The sequence below is a fragment of the Macaca fascicularis genome, chromosome 12, assembly GCF_037993035.2.
Source record: "Macaca fascicularis isolate 582-1 chromosome 12, T2T-MFA8v1.1".
In the NCBI taxonomy this organism is placed as follows: domain Eukaryota; kingdom Metazoa; phylum Chordata; class Mammalia; order Primates; family Cercopithecidae; genus Macaca; species Macaca fascicularis.
In genome coordinates, this window is record NC_088386.1 from 3,822,454 (window position 1) to 3,836,506 (window position 14,053).

The 14,053-nt window shown below is 49.5% G+C and overlaps 2 protein-coding genes and 1 long non-coding RNA gene across 7 annotated transcripts in view; 1 reads left to right on the top strand and 2 right to left on the bottom strand.

Annotated features, from left to right (window-relative positions):
• The window catches only part of WDR33 (WD repeat domain 33), a 108,205-nt gene extending 99,588 nt beyond the window's left edge, over window positions 1-8,617 (top strand). For 2 of the 5 annotated variants that reach the window (XM_045366870.2, XM_045366873.2), the window contains 5 exons: window positions 576-1,014; window positions 4,721-4,884; window positions 4,996-5,088; window positions 5,645-5,860; window positions 7,972-8,617. In XM_045366870.2, the coding sequence (XP_045222805.1) occupies window positions 576-1,014; window positions 4,721-4,884; window positions 4,996-5,088; window positions 5,645-5,860; window positions 7,972-8,201 (1,142 nt within the window). In that variant the 3' untranslated portion in view covers window positions 8,202-8,617. The remainder of the gene's footprint in view (window positions 1-575; window positions 1,015-4,720; window positions 4,885-4,995; window positions 5,089-5,644; window positions 5,861-7,971) is intronic. The other 3 variants (XM_045366872.2, XM_045366874.3, XM_045366875.3) reach the window with 3 other exon arrangements.
• On the bottom strand, window positions 4,580-5,622 carry LOC141408162 (uncharacterized). Its single transcript, XR_012421046.1, has 2 exons — window positions 5,512-5,622; window positions 4,580-4,911 (listed from the first exon to the last, which is right to left on the bottom strand). It is a non-coding gene; the product is annotated as an uncharacterized lncRNA (long non-coding RNA).
• A 2,057-nt stretch (window positions 8,618-10,674) lies between the features above and the next one.
• Window positions 10,675-12,998, bottom strand: SFT2D3 (SFT2 domain containing 3). The gene has a single exon (XM_045366877.2). It carries the CDS (start codon window positions 12,965-12,967, stop codon window positions 12,320-12,322), a length of 648 nt encoding a protein of 215 aa, XP_045222812.1. The 5' UTR covers window positions 12,968-12,998; the 3' UTR covers window positions 10,675-12,319.
• Window positions 12,999-14,053: the final 1,055 nt, after the last annotated feature.

The window sequence follows — 14,053 nt, forward strand, 5'->3', positions numbered from 1 at the left end:
TTGATGGGTGCAGAGGTGAATTTTTGGGGTTAGAGGAGGGATGGCATGGGTGGCAGTGGCGCCCTGTTGATGGGTGCAGAGGTGAATTTTTGGGGTTAGAGGAGGGATGGCATGGGTGGCAGTGGCGCCCTGTTGATGGGTGCAGAGGTGAATTCTTGGTGCGCTTCCTGGCCTGCAGCATTAATTTCCTCTGTTGTGTCCGCCTTGGATGTGGAGCAGGTGGCCCTAATGAAATGCCTGAAAGAATAGGGGCAGATAAAGGAGGCTCCTTCTGAAGCCCAGGAGGCTCTCTCATTTTTCCAGTGTAAACTAGGAGATGGAGAGGCACTGCTGATCTCATTTGAGATGAGTAATTTGCCCTAGCTAGTGGGTGATGAAGTTGAAATCTGCACCCCAAAGCTCCTGTTCTATTATACAATGCCTCAGGGACATTTGTCTCCTAACTAAGCTGAGAGCCAAGGAGGGAAACCATTCTCAATAAAGAATGTATTCTGAAATGTGGAGATGCTACAGATCAGACCTATGTTGGCAGGTTTCCTGGAAGACATGGTAAAAGTCAGCTTTGTTTCCTTTAGGTGAATCCCGCGGCCCTCCAAATCATCACATGGGCCCGATGTCAGAGAGGCGGCATGAGCAGAGCGGCGGGCCTGAGCATGGGCCCGAGAGGGGGCCTTTCCGGGGTGGCCAGGACTGCAGGGGTCCCCCTGATAGGCGTGGCCCTCACCCAGACTTCCCCGATGACTTCAGCAGACCAGATGACTTCCACCCTGACAAGCGCTTTGGCCACCGGTTACGTGAATTTGAGGGGCGAGGAGGACCTTTACCGCAAGAAGAGAAGTGGAGGCGAGGGGGCCCTGGGCCTCCGTTTCCCCCTGATCACAGGGAATTCAGCGAGGGGGATGGCCGGGGTGCAGCCCGAGGCCCTCCGGGGGCGTGGGAAGGCCGCAGACCCGGAGACGACCGTTTCCCCCGGGATCCCGAGGACCCACGTTTTCGAGGGCGCAGAGAAGAAAGGTGGGACAGATACTTTGTGGGCCCATTCCATCTTCAGTGGAGCTTTTTACCTGCTCTCTCCACAAAGGTCTCTTTCTTCTTTTTCTTGAGGAAAGAGAATTACATCAATTACTAGCCCTACACTCTCTAGAGTTTGCATTTGGACTTTTTAAAAGTGTGCTTTTTTAACCTTAGTCTTGTTTTAATCTTTGCTGTCTAGAAGTCTTTTTTGTTTTGCTTATTTATTTATTTTTTGGTCCTTTTAAAGAGATAGGAGGATCAGTATACTACAAGACTTGCTGGGATCTGACTTAAAATTTCCAGGTTCTTCTTGATTAGAATGATGAAATATGAGGCAGCTACCTAGATTGGAAATAAAGGGGTTGTGAAATAGATGCAAGTTTTGTGTAATTGCCCAATAATCTTAACAAACTTAAACTGAAAAACAATCTTCCTGTTAAACTTAGATCAGGCTTGAACACTCATCTCAGCCTGCTTGGGGAGTTTAAGGGAACAGAAGAAATGTGGAGAAAGAAACAGGAATTAGCCCAGGACCAGTGTGGCTTATGCCTGTAATCCCAGCACTTTGGGTGGCTGAGGCAGGAAGATCACTTGAGGCCAGGAATTCAAGAACAGCCTGAACAACATAGTGTAACTCCATCTCTACAAAAAAGAATTAAACATTAGCTGGGTGTGGTGGTGCACGCCTGTAGTCCTAGCTACTCAGGAAGCTGAGGTGGGAGGATCAGCTGAGGCCAGGAGGTTACAGTGAGTTACGATTATGCCATTGCACTTCAGCCTGGGCTATAGAGCAAGACCCTGTCTCTTAACAGAAAAACAAAACAAAACAAACACCCAGGAAATAGTAAAATCTCAAGTGAGACTCAGAATATTAAAGATGATGATAATTGTTTATTTTGTGTCAGATGATGTTACCTCATTTAATTCAAGGAATTTAATTTAGGAAATTAATGACCTCATTTTATTTAAAGAATTTGTGAGATAGGTGCGACTGTCAGCATCTTATGCTGATTCAGACAGAGTAAGAGCAGTGTCTTGACTTTCCGAGGTCTGGCAGGTGGTAGATGTCGGAGATGGGCTTCAGGCCCATGCTGTTCAGCACTTCCGCTTTTACTGTAGTCTCTGACTGCTCCTTAGCTATCCATGTCCTTTCATCTCATTTTTTTTTTTTTTTTCTTGAGACGGAGTCTTGTTCTGTCACCAGGCTGGAGTACAGTGGCACGATCTCAGCTCACTGCAGCCTCCACCTTTCGGGTTCAAGTGATTCTCCTGCCTCAGCCTCCTGAGGAGCTGGGATACAGGCGCACGCCACCTCGCCTGGCTAATTTTTGTATTTTTAGTAGGATGGGGTTTCACCATGTTGGCCAGGCTGGTCTTGAACTCCTGACCTCAAGTGATCCACGTTCTTCAGCCCCCAGAGTGCTGGGATTACAGGCGTGAGCCACCGTGCCTGGCCCTTTCATTCCATTTCTTACTCTTCTTGTGAATAGGTAGTTAATGCTGGGCACAGTGGCTCACTGTGGAGGCCGGCCGAGGTGGGCGTCGTGAGGTCAGGAGTTTGAGACCAGCTTGGCCAACATGGTGAAACCCTGTCTCTACTAAAGATACAAAAAATTAGCCAGGCATGGTGGTGTGTGCCTGTAAATCCCAGCTACTTGGGAGGCTGAGGCAGGAGAATCACCTGAACCCAAGAGGCAGAGGTAGCAGTGAGCTGAGATTGCACCACTGCACTCTAGCCTGGGTGACAGGGCGAGACATATATATATATAGTGGTTGGTGGTTGAGTTACGGTTGGCCAGCCCACCCTCAGGGGTGGTGAGAAAAGCATGGCTGATGACAGGCCCGGAAGCATGACATAGTGAGGGCTAAGGAAGCAATTGTTTTGGGAAGGGGAGATAGGGAGGTTAAAAATAAAGATGTAAGGGCTCCCAGTGTTTTTAAGACCCTCTCTTAATGATATGCAAGCATTACCTTTGACATGGCTTTTTATGACTAGAACAGCTTTACATCTACATAATGTTCACTGGCTTATTGAATCTCTGCATCTTGTGCAAAATGTTACATTTTACCTTGTCTTTTTTTCTTTTTTCTTTTTTTGAGAGGGAGTCTTGCTTTGTCGCTCAGGCTGGAGTGCAGTGGTGTAATCTCTGCTTACTGCAGCCTTCGCCTCCTGGGTTCAAGCGATTCTTGTGCTTCAGTCTCCCGAATAGCTGGGATTACAGGCACACGCTACCATGCCCAGCTGTTTTGTATTTTTAGTAAAGATGGTGTTTAGCCATGTTGGCTAGGCTGGTCTCGAACTCCTGGCCTCAAGTGATCTGCCTGCCTCGGCCTCCCCAAGTGCTGGGATTACAGGCGTGAGCCACCATGCCTGGACACCCTGTCTTGATTTGTATTGTCTTTCATCTGTCCGTGCAGACCCACAGCCTAGGCTGGTGTATAAGAGTGTAAAGGTATTGTGGTTATATAGGAGAAAGTCCTTGTTCTTAGAAGAAACGTACTGAAGCATTTAGGGGTGAAGCTCCTGTTGGCAACTGATTTTCAAATGGTTTAGAAAACATGTTCATGAGTAGCTAGACGGAGAAGATAAAGCACGTGTGGCAAAATATTAAGAAGGGATTGATCTGGGTGGAGGATCTGGGATGTTCATTGTACTGTTCTTTCAGCTTTACTGCAAGTTTGAAAATCTTCCAAGTAGAAGATTAGGGTAAAAGGCAATGGAATGGAAACTAGAGGAAGAGCAGAGGCTCGGCCTGGGAGGAGGCCACGCAGCTCATGCAGAGGGGCCCTGGAGGGCAGTGCCGCTGCCTCTAGTATGCGCTGCCAGAAGGTCACTTTCTCTTCTTTCGCACAGGCCTCCTGGTACCCTGCGTGCCTCAGCCATGCTCCCAGTCAGTGTAGTCTCCTGGCTCCAGAATTCCTGAGAGAAGGGGAAGCTGCTCACTGAGCAGGGTTCCAGGCTGCCAGCTGGCCAGTGGATGGCTGCCTCTAAGCCAGATGCTGGCCTGTATGCCTGCCAGCTGTGGGCCAGGGCCATGAGTGCAGCTCGTGGCCACGGAGGCCTGCCCCTGGGTGGAGGCTGTGGGCTGGGGCAGATGGCAGAGCCCCTACCCACAAACAGGTCCAGTATGGTTGGCAGACACGATCTGTGCCCCCATTTTTCTGATTATATAAGTCATAAATGTTCATCATACAAATGTAGATGATAATGACAAGTATTTGTGAGGCAGTGATACAGAACCTGGGCCAAGGGTCAAGACTGGCTGAGGTCAGATCACCAGCACTTACTCTATGTCCTTGAATAAATGACATCAGTAATCTGGGCCTCAGTGTTCTCATCAATGGAGCTGCTGCTAATACCAGCTTCATACGGTGGCTGTGAGAATGAAATGAATGAAACAAAGTATACTTGTAAAGGACTTGGCATGGTATAGGCACTTTAAAAATGTTGATGTTGTTATTATTCCTAAAAGCCTAAAAGAAGCTTACAGTAACCCCACCCTCTGGTATGCTTCCTTCTGGTCTGTTTTTGCCTCTGGTAGTATTAATAGGATTATACAATGTGTCCTTTCAAAATACAGTTTTATTTTGTTTTCCTCCCAATCAGCATTATATCATGCTTTCTCATATCACATGCTTTTTTGAAACGTGAACTTAGTGGCAAGGTGTTCCCTGAGATGGACATTCTGCTGTTTTCGCTTTACAGTTTCAGAAGAGGAGCCCCGCCGAGGCATGAGGGCCGTGCTCCCCCGAGAGGAAGGGATGGTTTTCCTGGTCCTGAAGACTTTGGTCCAGAGGAGAATTTTGATGCTTCTGAGGAAGCGGCCCGAGGACGAGATCTCAGAGGTCGAGGTCGGGGTACCCCACGAGGTGAGCGAGTTACTAAGGACACCTGGTCTGGAAGGATAGGGTGCAGAATACAGTGGTTGTGAATATACCGGGAATAGTCTTGAGTGCAGCACTCTTTGCTCTGTTGTGTAGGAGGAAGGAAGGGTTTACTTCCCACTCCTGACGAGTTCCCTCGCTTTGAAGGAGGGCGGAAGCCAGATTCCTGGGATGGAAACAGAGAGCCTGGTAAGGAAAAGAACGCTTGTTGGGTAACTCTAGATAGCAGTTCACAAAGTGAGTTCTGAGGGCCCTCTCTTGGGTGCACCGGGTCCCCTCTTCCAGCTCATGTCTCCCGGGGGCCTGGGCTGTCTCCTGTCCAGCAGCCACAGATCTTGATCTCAGCAGGTGGAATGAGAGCAGAGGAATCTGCCAGACATTACAGGGATCTATCTGAGTATAAAACAGGACTGCTCTTTCCACTCAATTGTTTTTGGAGAATAAAGTTAAGTAAAATTTTCTCAGTCTCAATTGCTAGTATGTTAAACATTCGTAGTTATAACTCTCATTAACAAATCTCTTAGGAGTCCTCAGTCATCTGAGACTGTAAAGATGTCTTGATACTACACCACGTGAGAACCGGTTCTCTGGATCTTAGTCTAGGTGGCTTACCCCGGGCCTGTGGTGGGCATTCAGCATGAGTGAACGGTGGCTTCTGAGTTGCTCCCTCCTCTCAACAGTGTCATTCCCATCTGCTTTTGGTCGCACTGTGCTTCCCTGTAAGGAGATTTGTTTCTTGTTTCAGGGCCGGGTCATGAACATTTTCGTGATGCTCCCCGACCCGATCATCCCCCTCACGACGGTCATTCCCCAGCCAGCAGAGAACGCTCCTCTTCTCTCCAAGGCATGGACATGGCATCCCTACCTCCCCGAAAGCGCCCCTGGCATGATGGCCCAGGCACTTCTGAGCACAGAGAGATGGAGGCCTCAGGAGGCCCTTCTGAAGACCGAGGAGGCAAAGGTAAGAGCAGGCCAGTGGTTATGGTTCCAGGAGCTGCAGGGGCTGGTGGAGGCCTTGCCTGCATCTGCTGCACATGCCCTTGCAGCCTGGGCTGTGCAGAGGCACATGCTCCTAAACGTGGTGCCAGTGCCACACAAGCTGTCATCTGGTGGACTGCAACTTGGCCCCACACAGGACTCCACTCGCCTCCAGGAATCCCCGTTCGCTTGAGGTTTTCACTTCAGCCCTCTGCCAGGATGCCCCAGTCGTCTCTGCTGGGCTTGCTGTCTGGGAGCCCTGCTCTCACTGGCAGTCTGCCCGCCACGACGGCTGCTCGGAACCCGCAGGGGCTCTCAGTGGGAGGGGAACAGTTGTCCTCTCCTGGGTGCTCTGTTGGTTTTTTAGCCTGGATCTACAGGAACACTGCTTGTGCTCAAAGTCACAAAGACTTTGGAAAACATGGTCTATGGGCAGTGTTTCCGGGGGCACAGGAGATTCTCTCCTCAACTGGAAACTCTGGAGCTTTATTTTATAGGCACCACTAACTTGAGCCAGGAGTATTCGCCTCCGAAGGCTGACTACAACTCTGGTTGCAAGGCAGCGGGGGAGGTGCACAGGTGCTGTGGCTCGGAGGCTCCCGGGAAGGCTGCTCCCCACGTGCCCCAGCTTGTGCTCTGCTCCCGAAGTTGGCCTGTCTGTGTGGACAGTCCTTCCAGTACAGAGTTCTGCCATTTGGTCTTTTTGGGTTTTTTTCTGTCGCCCAGGCTGGAGTGCAGTGGTGTGATCTTGGCTCACTACAAGCAACCCCTGCCTTCTGGGTTCAAGCGATTTTTGTGCCTCAATCTCCCCAGTAGCTAGGACCACAGGTGTGCACCACCACGCCCAGCTAATTTTCGTGTTTTTAGAGAGATGGGCTTTTGCCACGTTGGCTAGGCTGGTCTCGAACCCCTGGCCTCAAGTGATCCACCTGCCTTGGCCTCTCAAAGTGCTGGCATTGCAGGCGTGAACCACCATGCCCGGCCTGCCATTTGGTCTTGATAGTTGTTTGTCTCAACAAAACCCTCAGAAATTACCTTATGTATCATCAATAGATCTCCCTGCATAAACACACTGTACTACTAGCCAGCGTGCTGTGACCTCGGCTGACTGTCTTGGGTCCTTGGCGCGCCATTATTAGGTCCCTCTGGTCAAGGACGTGCAATTAGCATGGGAATGACGTAGGAGCTGACACGCTGCCCAGGTGCCCTCAGGTGGGTTGAAGCTGCTCTTTGTAAGAAAAGAAGGCAAGATTGTTCCTTTGGCTGGTTCTCCTAACCTCATCTCAGCTAGATTCATATTCTATTACAAAATATAAGACCGTGGACAGTTTGCAGTAGTCTTCTGAAAGGGCATTATGGGAGATGTGACCAAATCCTAAGGAAAAAATTCTTACAAGGTAGATTTTTTTTCCCTTTTTCTTTTTTTTTTTTTTAAATATATTCTCAAGCTCCAGCAGAATGAAAGAATTTTAATAGTACGTAAACATTTATGTGTTCAAGTCTGAAGCAAGTTAAGCTGTGCCTAGGTGATATAACCTGAAAGCCAGTGTTTTGTGGGGTTTTTGTGCTTTTCTTTTGTTTTTTCAAGAAATATTTTACTAATTATGAAAAGGAAGCCAAAAGTGCCACATGTCACAGGACAGTTCCAGTGAACACTCATCCTAGTTGGAGCACTTTTTATTAACATTAGCAGCGTGTACTTCCAAAGTCAAGTCAGTGTATTCAAACCTTCCCTCAACATACCCTGGTGGCTGGGAGCAGGTAGGTACACTTCCCATGGCCTGGGACGTGGCCCAGTGTGGCCGGATCTCCCTGAAGGTGCTCTGTGCTCATCTCTTGGCTTCCCATCGTCTGTCACAGCCCTGGGGACACGGATCTGGCTGATGCTGAGGCCCATGGCAATAAGCCAGGAAGGGGGAGGCAGGGTCAGGAAAGGGTAGAGGCACACCTCTCAGTACTCTGAATACCACTGCCAGTCTCCCTGGCACCCACCAGAACTGGTCCACTGTCATCAGAGAGTAAAGTTTGTACTGGGAGTTACTGACAAAGAGTTGTTAATACAGAAAGTCCCATGTGAAATTTTCTTTGTTTCAGGCCGCGGGGGCCCAGGACCTGCCCAGAGAGTGCCCAAATCTGGGCGTTCCAGCTCTTTAGACGGAGAACACCACGATGGATACCACAGAGATGAACCTTTTGGGGGCCCTCCAGGCAGTGGCACCCCTTCTCGAGGGGGCCGGAGTGGCAGTAACTGGGGTAGAGGGAGTAACATGAACTCTGGCCCGCCGAGGCGAGGAGCTTCACGGGGTGGTGGAAGGGGTCGGTAGAAGTTGGAACCGAGTACCCTGAGGCCTCTCTGGACAGTATTTAAGAACTTCTTGTGGACTTACCAAGAGAAACAAAAGGAAGCCTGCACCATTGTAGCCCTGAACTCTTCTGGGCACCTGAATCCCAGGAACCCTCAATGAGGTCTTCAAGATGAAGAGACTGCTGCCAGCTCCCAGCCCAGCTGGCCCTTTCCTGTCCTGTCCACCCTCATTGCCCCAACTCCCATGTTGTTTTGTGAAGATAAAAGCTGGGATCTTTTTTTTTTTTTTTAAGTCTCACAAGACATGGGGCATCTCCACACATTTAAGTTCCTGTCCATTTGGAAATTTGTTTCTATGTGTACAGTTTGTCAGAGAAAAACATAAAAGTTTTTGTATGAATACAGAATGTGATTTACGCAAGAATTAACAGAAAACTAGTTGTGGAGTGCTTGCCTTAAGGAAACCTTTGGTTTCCATCGCATCCCATCTGCCGAGGAGTGCACGGTTATCGCTGATGTTCATGAGCATAGTAACCACTAAGTCATCTAAATTAATCTCAGCTGTGAACTTTGTGTTTCTCAACAAATTCTGTCACACCATTTTTGTGATAGAGAAATACTTGAAGATTAATGTAGTTTGTAGTAGGTTCAAAGTTATACTCAGACATGCTCTGACAGATGGAAAACTGAACTCTGAAGAGAAAATGCAGTCTTCTGGCTGTCCAGCGAGGGAGCTCCCCCTTGGAAGCATCTCCTAGGAATCACAGTTTAGATTTGAATCGCCTTGTCAGGATGAGGAGAGCAACTTGATGTTAGTCAGAAATAACGTCACATGCCCTTTAGATAACTTGAAATCACACATGGAGTTGATAAGGAATGGACCAAAATAGCTCCTAAAACCATTTTGGAACACTTAATTAATTAATCTCTTTCTCTTCCATACTAGCTATGTGGAAATACCAGTGTTATGGCAGGGTGTACTTCTAATTCATAAGCCAGACAGATCTTGTCCATGGCAAATTCCTTGTTTGAAATAAACATACCATTTAGCCCAGTTTGGATTGGAAGCCAAAAATTCAGTTTGTTATACCCCATGATACTTTCTATACTGACCTTTATTTTGGTTTTACATGGAAGCTTTTATTAAAAGGACTGTCCTATGGCCACCTTAACATTTCATTACATTGGCAGCTTCAGTTTGGCGTCAAGTCAAATTTATTTGGCACATTTAGTGGTGCTGGAAGTTTCATTTTTTCTTCTTTTTTTTGAGACAGAGTCTCGCTGTCACCCAGCCGGGAGTGCAGTGGAGCAATCACGGCTCACTTCAGCTTCGACTCTGCCTCAGCCTCCCTAGTAGCCGGGACTACAGGCACACGCCACCATGCCCAGCTCATTTTTTTTTTGTATTTTTTGTAGAGATGGAGTTTCACCACGTCGCCTATGCTGCTCTCAAACTCCCGGGCTCAAGCGGTCCACCTCCTGTGGCCTCCCAAAGTGCTGGGATTGCAGATGTGAGCCACAGGACCTGGCTGCTGCTGCTGGAAGTTTCAGTGGTTGCTTAGAAAAGGCATACTGACATAGTTTAACAGTATATGAAACTCTAGCTGGTTCTCCATGAATGTAAAAACTAGCAAAAGCTAACTGATTTATGTGGAGAAAATGTCAGCCATATACACTGCTTTTCAGTGTTAGAATCCAGAGACTATTTTTTTTAACTTTGAAATTACAGCTTAATCAGCACCCCACCATAAACATGCTATTATAAGGCTCAAGATTGCTTTAGGTTATGGATATTTCTTCACTCTCCCCCAACTGGTATAGCTTAAAGACAGAGAAACTGTAATCAAATTTCATGAAGCTAAAACCGGATCCAGAGACCAAACCCATATCAAGATTAGCCTTTTTTCCCCTGAGATTCCAGTGGAAAAAATTTCATTATTTTGGGCTGTAACTTTAAAAACATAGTATCTCAAGCAGATAACCAGATCACATTTTAAACATTTTCATTTTACCTTTAAGCTCTACTGGACTTGACAGATCACATTTTGAGAGTGATTTCATTTAGAGAAAACAAGAAGCCTACATTATATCTATTAAATACATAATGGCATTTAAAAACATCACTGTCAGAATACATACTAGATGTTGTGATTTGAAGCTTATAAAAACTAGATTTTCAATGTTTGAACTGAGAGAAAATGTTTGAGACAGGGTCTCGCTGTGGCCCAGGCTTGGGTGCAGTGGTGCGATCACAGCTCACTGCAGCCTCGACCTCCTGGGCTCAAGTGATCTTCCCACTTCAGCCCCACCCCGAGTAGCTGGGATCACAGTTTTGTGCCACCACATCTGGCGAATTTTTAAAAGATTTTTTGTGGAGATGGGGTTTAACTATGTTGCCCAGGCTGGTCTTGAACTCCTGGCCTCAAGCGATCCTCCCGCCATGGCCTCCCAAAATGCTGAGATTACAGGTGTGAGCCACCAGCTGAGAAATGTTGAATTTTAAAGTTTTTATTTAAGAAATAAACATTGTAAAACATTATAAAACCCCCAACTATTGCAAGTTCTAGAGAAATTGAGAACAGAAATTTAGGTGACTAGAAAGAACAGCCAATGGCACAAGTCTTTACAATTAAAAAAATAAATCATTCTGAAAATACTGCATTTGCTCCCTCACTAGCAGCCGCCTGAGGTAGGTAACCTTGTTTACTGACGGGGAACAAGGCAGTATTCTTCACCAAATCTCAGGGCGGGTAGCCTGCAAGCCTACAGCGTGGGTGTTGGCCACTTGCGTCACTTGCTGGGACAGTGCTTAGGGACCTAACTTAGGAACATACATTTTGGGGCTGGAGGAAGCAGCAGTGCTCTACCGCGGCCCGGCAGACACCCTGTTAGGCAACACTGGGATCCAGCTCAGGAAAAGCATTATTTTCAAATTGTGCAAGCCAAGGCACAGAAGTGGTCTTCAACCTTGGGGAACGTAGAATCACCTGGGGAGCTTTAAAAAGGTCCTGATGTCTAGGACCTACTTCCCTGGTTCAGACTGCGTTGATCAGAGGTGTGGCTCTTCAAGTAACTGACATGCAGTCAAGCGCGAGAACCACTGGCACACAATGTTTAAATTCTAAATATATTTTACTTCCTAGTGTGTTGCTACTGACAAAACGTAGTCTTCTGGACTCATCAGAATGTTAGGCTCATACTTTTCTGGCAATAAATTACGGTAGGTAAAAGTAACCGCTGAACCTAAAATGAAGGAAGCAGCAATTAGATATAAAAAGCATCTTAAGATCAGCCTGCAAATTGTAAACTAGTTTACAAAGCAGACCATACAATGAGGAATAATTCGAGCTTGTAGAAATCCATGGTCTCCATCAGATACAGGTGTTCCGGATCTAGAATTATCTTCCTATTTGCAGGATTTCCGCAGAGCCCGCTAAGCTTGTACGCGCCCCTTCCTGGATCCCATGCTGCTTGGGGCAGGAAATTTCTTTTGGTCCATCGCTTTCGTCGTGAAATACAGAACTAATTTTCCTTTCATGTTATAAGGCACCATATGTATGATTTTGTTAACTGAAGAAAAAACCCGAGATTAACTCTTAAATAAGTACTTTTAAAAGTACTTAGTGGCTGAATTCGGTGTTTAATAATCTGATACCCTTCTGGATTCGCCGGCACCGAAGAGAATAATTTCCAAGTTTTAGCACAGCCAAAACAAAAAATTACCGTCGCTAAGCTACATCTAGCGCTGGATTTTAAAATGACAAAACAGCCTGAGAAAAATCACGAGAGCAGCTAATTCGAAGAAAAGTCCTTTTTCTTTACTCAGCGGAACCTAAGATCACAGTTACTTCGACAGCAACTTATAACCGTCTCACATCCTGTCACCAGTTCAATGACAAAATCTGTTTTCAGAGCATGTGCCAAGTCCAGCACAAAACGCTGACATCGACGACCTCCCAACGCTGCGGTCGCCTCCCCTGGCAGCAGCCGCTCCCGGCTTAGACTCACAGGCGGTCACGGCAGGGTCTTCGCCGCGGGCGTCCCGGCACCGGCGTGCAGTCAGTCCTCGGCTCGGCAGGGGCAGTCTCCGACGGCGCTGGCTACGCGTCCTTCCCCAGTGGCGCGGGGTCGAGGTCCTCACACGGGCAGCACCTTGGTGAGGCCGGCGCCGCGGCCCAGGCGACCCAGCGCGAGGCGCAGCGCGGTGCCGCCGCCCCAGGGCAGCAGCCCGACCAGCGCGGCCAGCAGCGCGGCTACCTGCGCGCCCGCGCCCAGCACCGTGAGCAGCGTGCTGCGCAGGCCCAGCGCGGCGAACAGCGTGGCGCCCAGCGCTGCCGTGTAGAGCAGCGCGGGCCGGGACGGCGCTTCTTCGCAGCGCAGCAGCCGCCCGCACGCCGCGCCGCCCCGCAGCAGCGCGCCTCCCGCCAGCGCCAGCGCGGAGCCCAGCGACCAGAGCAGCGCGAACTTGCGCGCGCGCAGCAGCAGCACCGGCGCGTAGAGCGCGGCCAGGCCGAAACAGAGTGCCGCCAGCAGCAGGCACCCGCCGCCCGCCGCCAGCCGCTGCCCGCGCGTCACGCTGGGCAGGCACGCCGGGCCCGCAGCCGCCGACTCCCCAGGGCTCCGCGCCCAGGTCCAGGGTAGGCCCGCGCGGCCCAGCCACGCCCCCGCCGGCCCGTCCCCGGGCTCCTCCGCCTTCCCCGCGGCGAGCAGCGGCTCCGCGGCCGCCGGGCCGCCCCCTTTCCCCTGCGCCAGGTACTCCTGCAACTGGCGGTGGAGGTCCGCCATCTTGGACAAGGTGGCGGCAGGAAGGAAAAACACCGTTCACATCCGGCCCTCCCCGGCCGCGGGCGGAAGCGGCTCGGCCTTCGGGCCGCAATTGGTCGGCCGCGGCGAAAGGGGCAGGGCCTGCGGCGCTCGCGGAAGTGCCGAGGTGCCTCTTCCGCGGACTTTTGTGGTGTCCTCAAGTACCGCAGGCGTAGGTGCAGTTTGTCCGCCTGCAGTCGCCCTCCCAGCGCCTGACCCTCTTCCTTGTTCTGAGTACGCGCCCTTACGGCCTGGCTAAGTCCTGCCAGCATTAATAGTTGGAAGGCAAGGGTGGGCGTGGTTCTAAAGGGGCACAAGAGGGACCCTTTTGCTGATAGAAATGTCCTGTGGCCTCCCTGTCTGCATCTACCGTGGCGGTGATATTGTGCTAATTTTGCAACATGGAGGAATGGGTAAAAGGTACACGGGATCTGTTTCTTACAACTGAACACAAACTTAACAGTGATCTCAACATAAAAATTTGATTTTTTAAAAAAGTTGAGATCTGTGTGACTCAGGTGGTTTTTTTGGGGGGGAAAGTTGCGTCCTGATTGGTTACGTCACTTGTAGTAATAGTGACCATCCTAATCACTTACCATGGGGTTGATAAAGGAAGGGTTGACACCCAGTAAGCTCCACCTGCTTCTCTATTCTGTTCTCAGTTTCAGCCACAGGCCTGGCAACATGCTTGAGTCCTTCGCGCCCCTTGTCCAAGACTCGGTGCTGCTGTCCTGTGTGTTTGGTGTCACTCTCGTGCTCGGGACACCGCCACGCCCAGGTGTCCTGACTCATCGTCAGATCACTCTGACAAGCTAACCATCCTGATTTATTCCGAGGCCGCACCCACGTGCCCTGCTCTTTCTCAGAGCCTCCTAGAGGATGTCTGCCTGTGGTTCTTCTCACAGGTCAGATTCCTCCAGATTCTTCCAGCTGCCTCCACAGCTCCCCTCACCACCTTGGCTTCCCCTGGGTGGCCCTGCGTCCTTTGTCCTCTGCCCTAGGTGGATGTAAAGTTAATGGCTTCCTGCTGTTTGACTTCTCAGCCTTTCCATCCCCTGTGTGACTAAT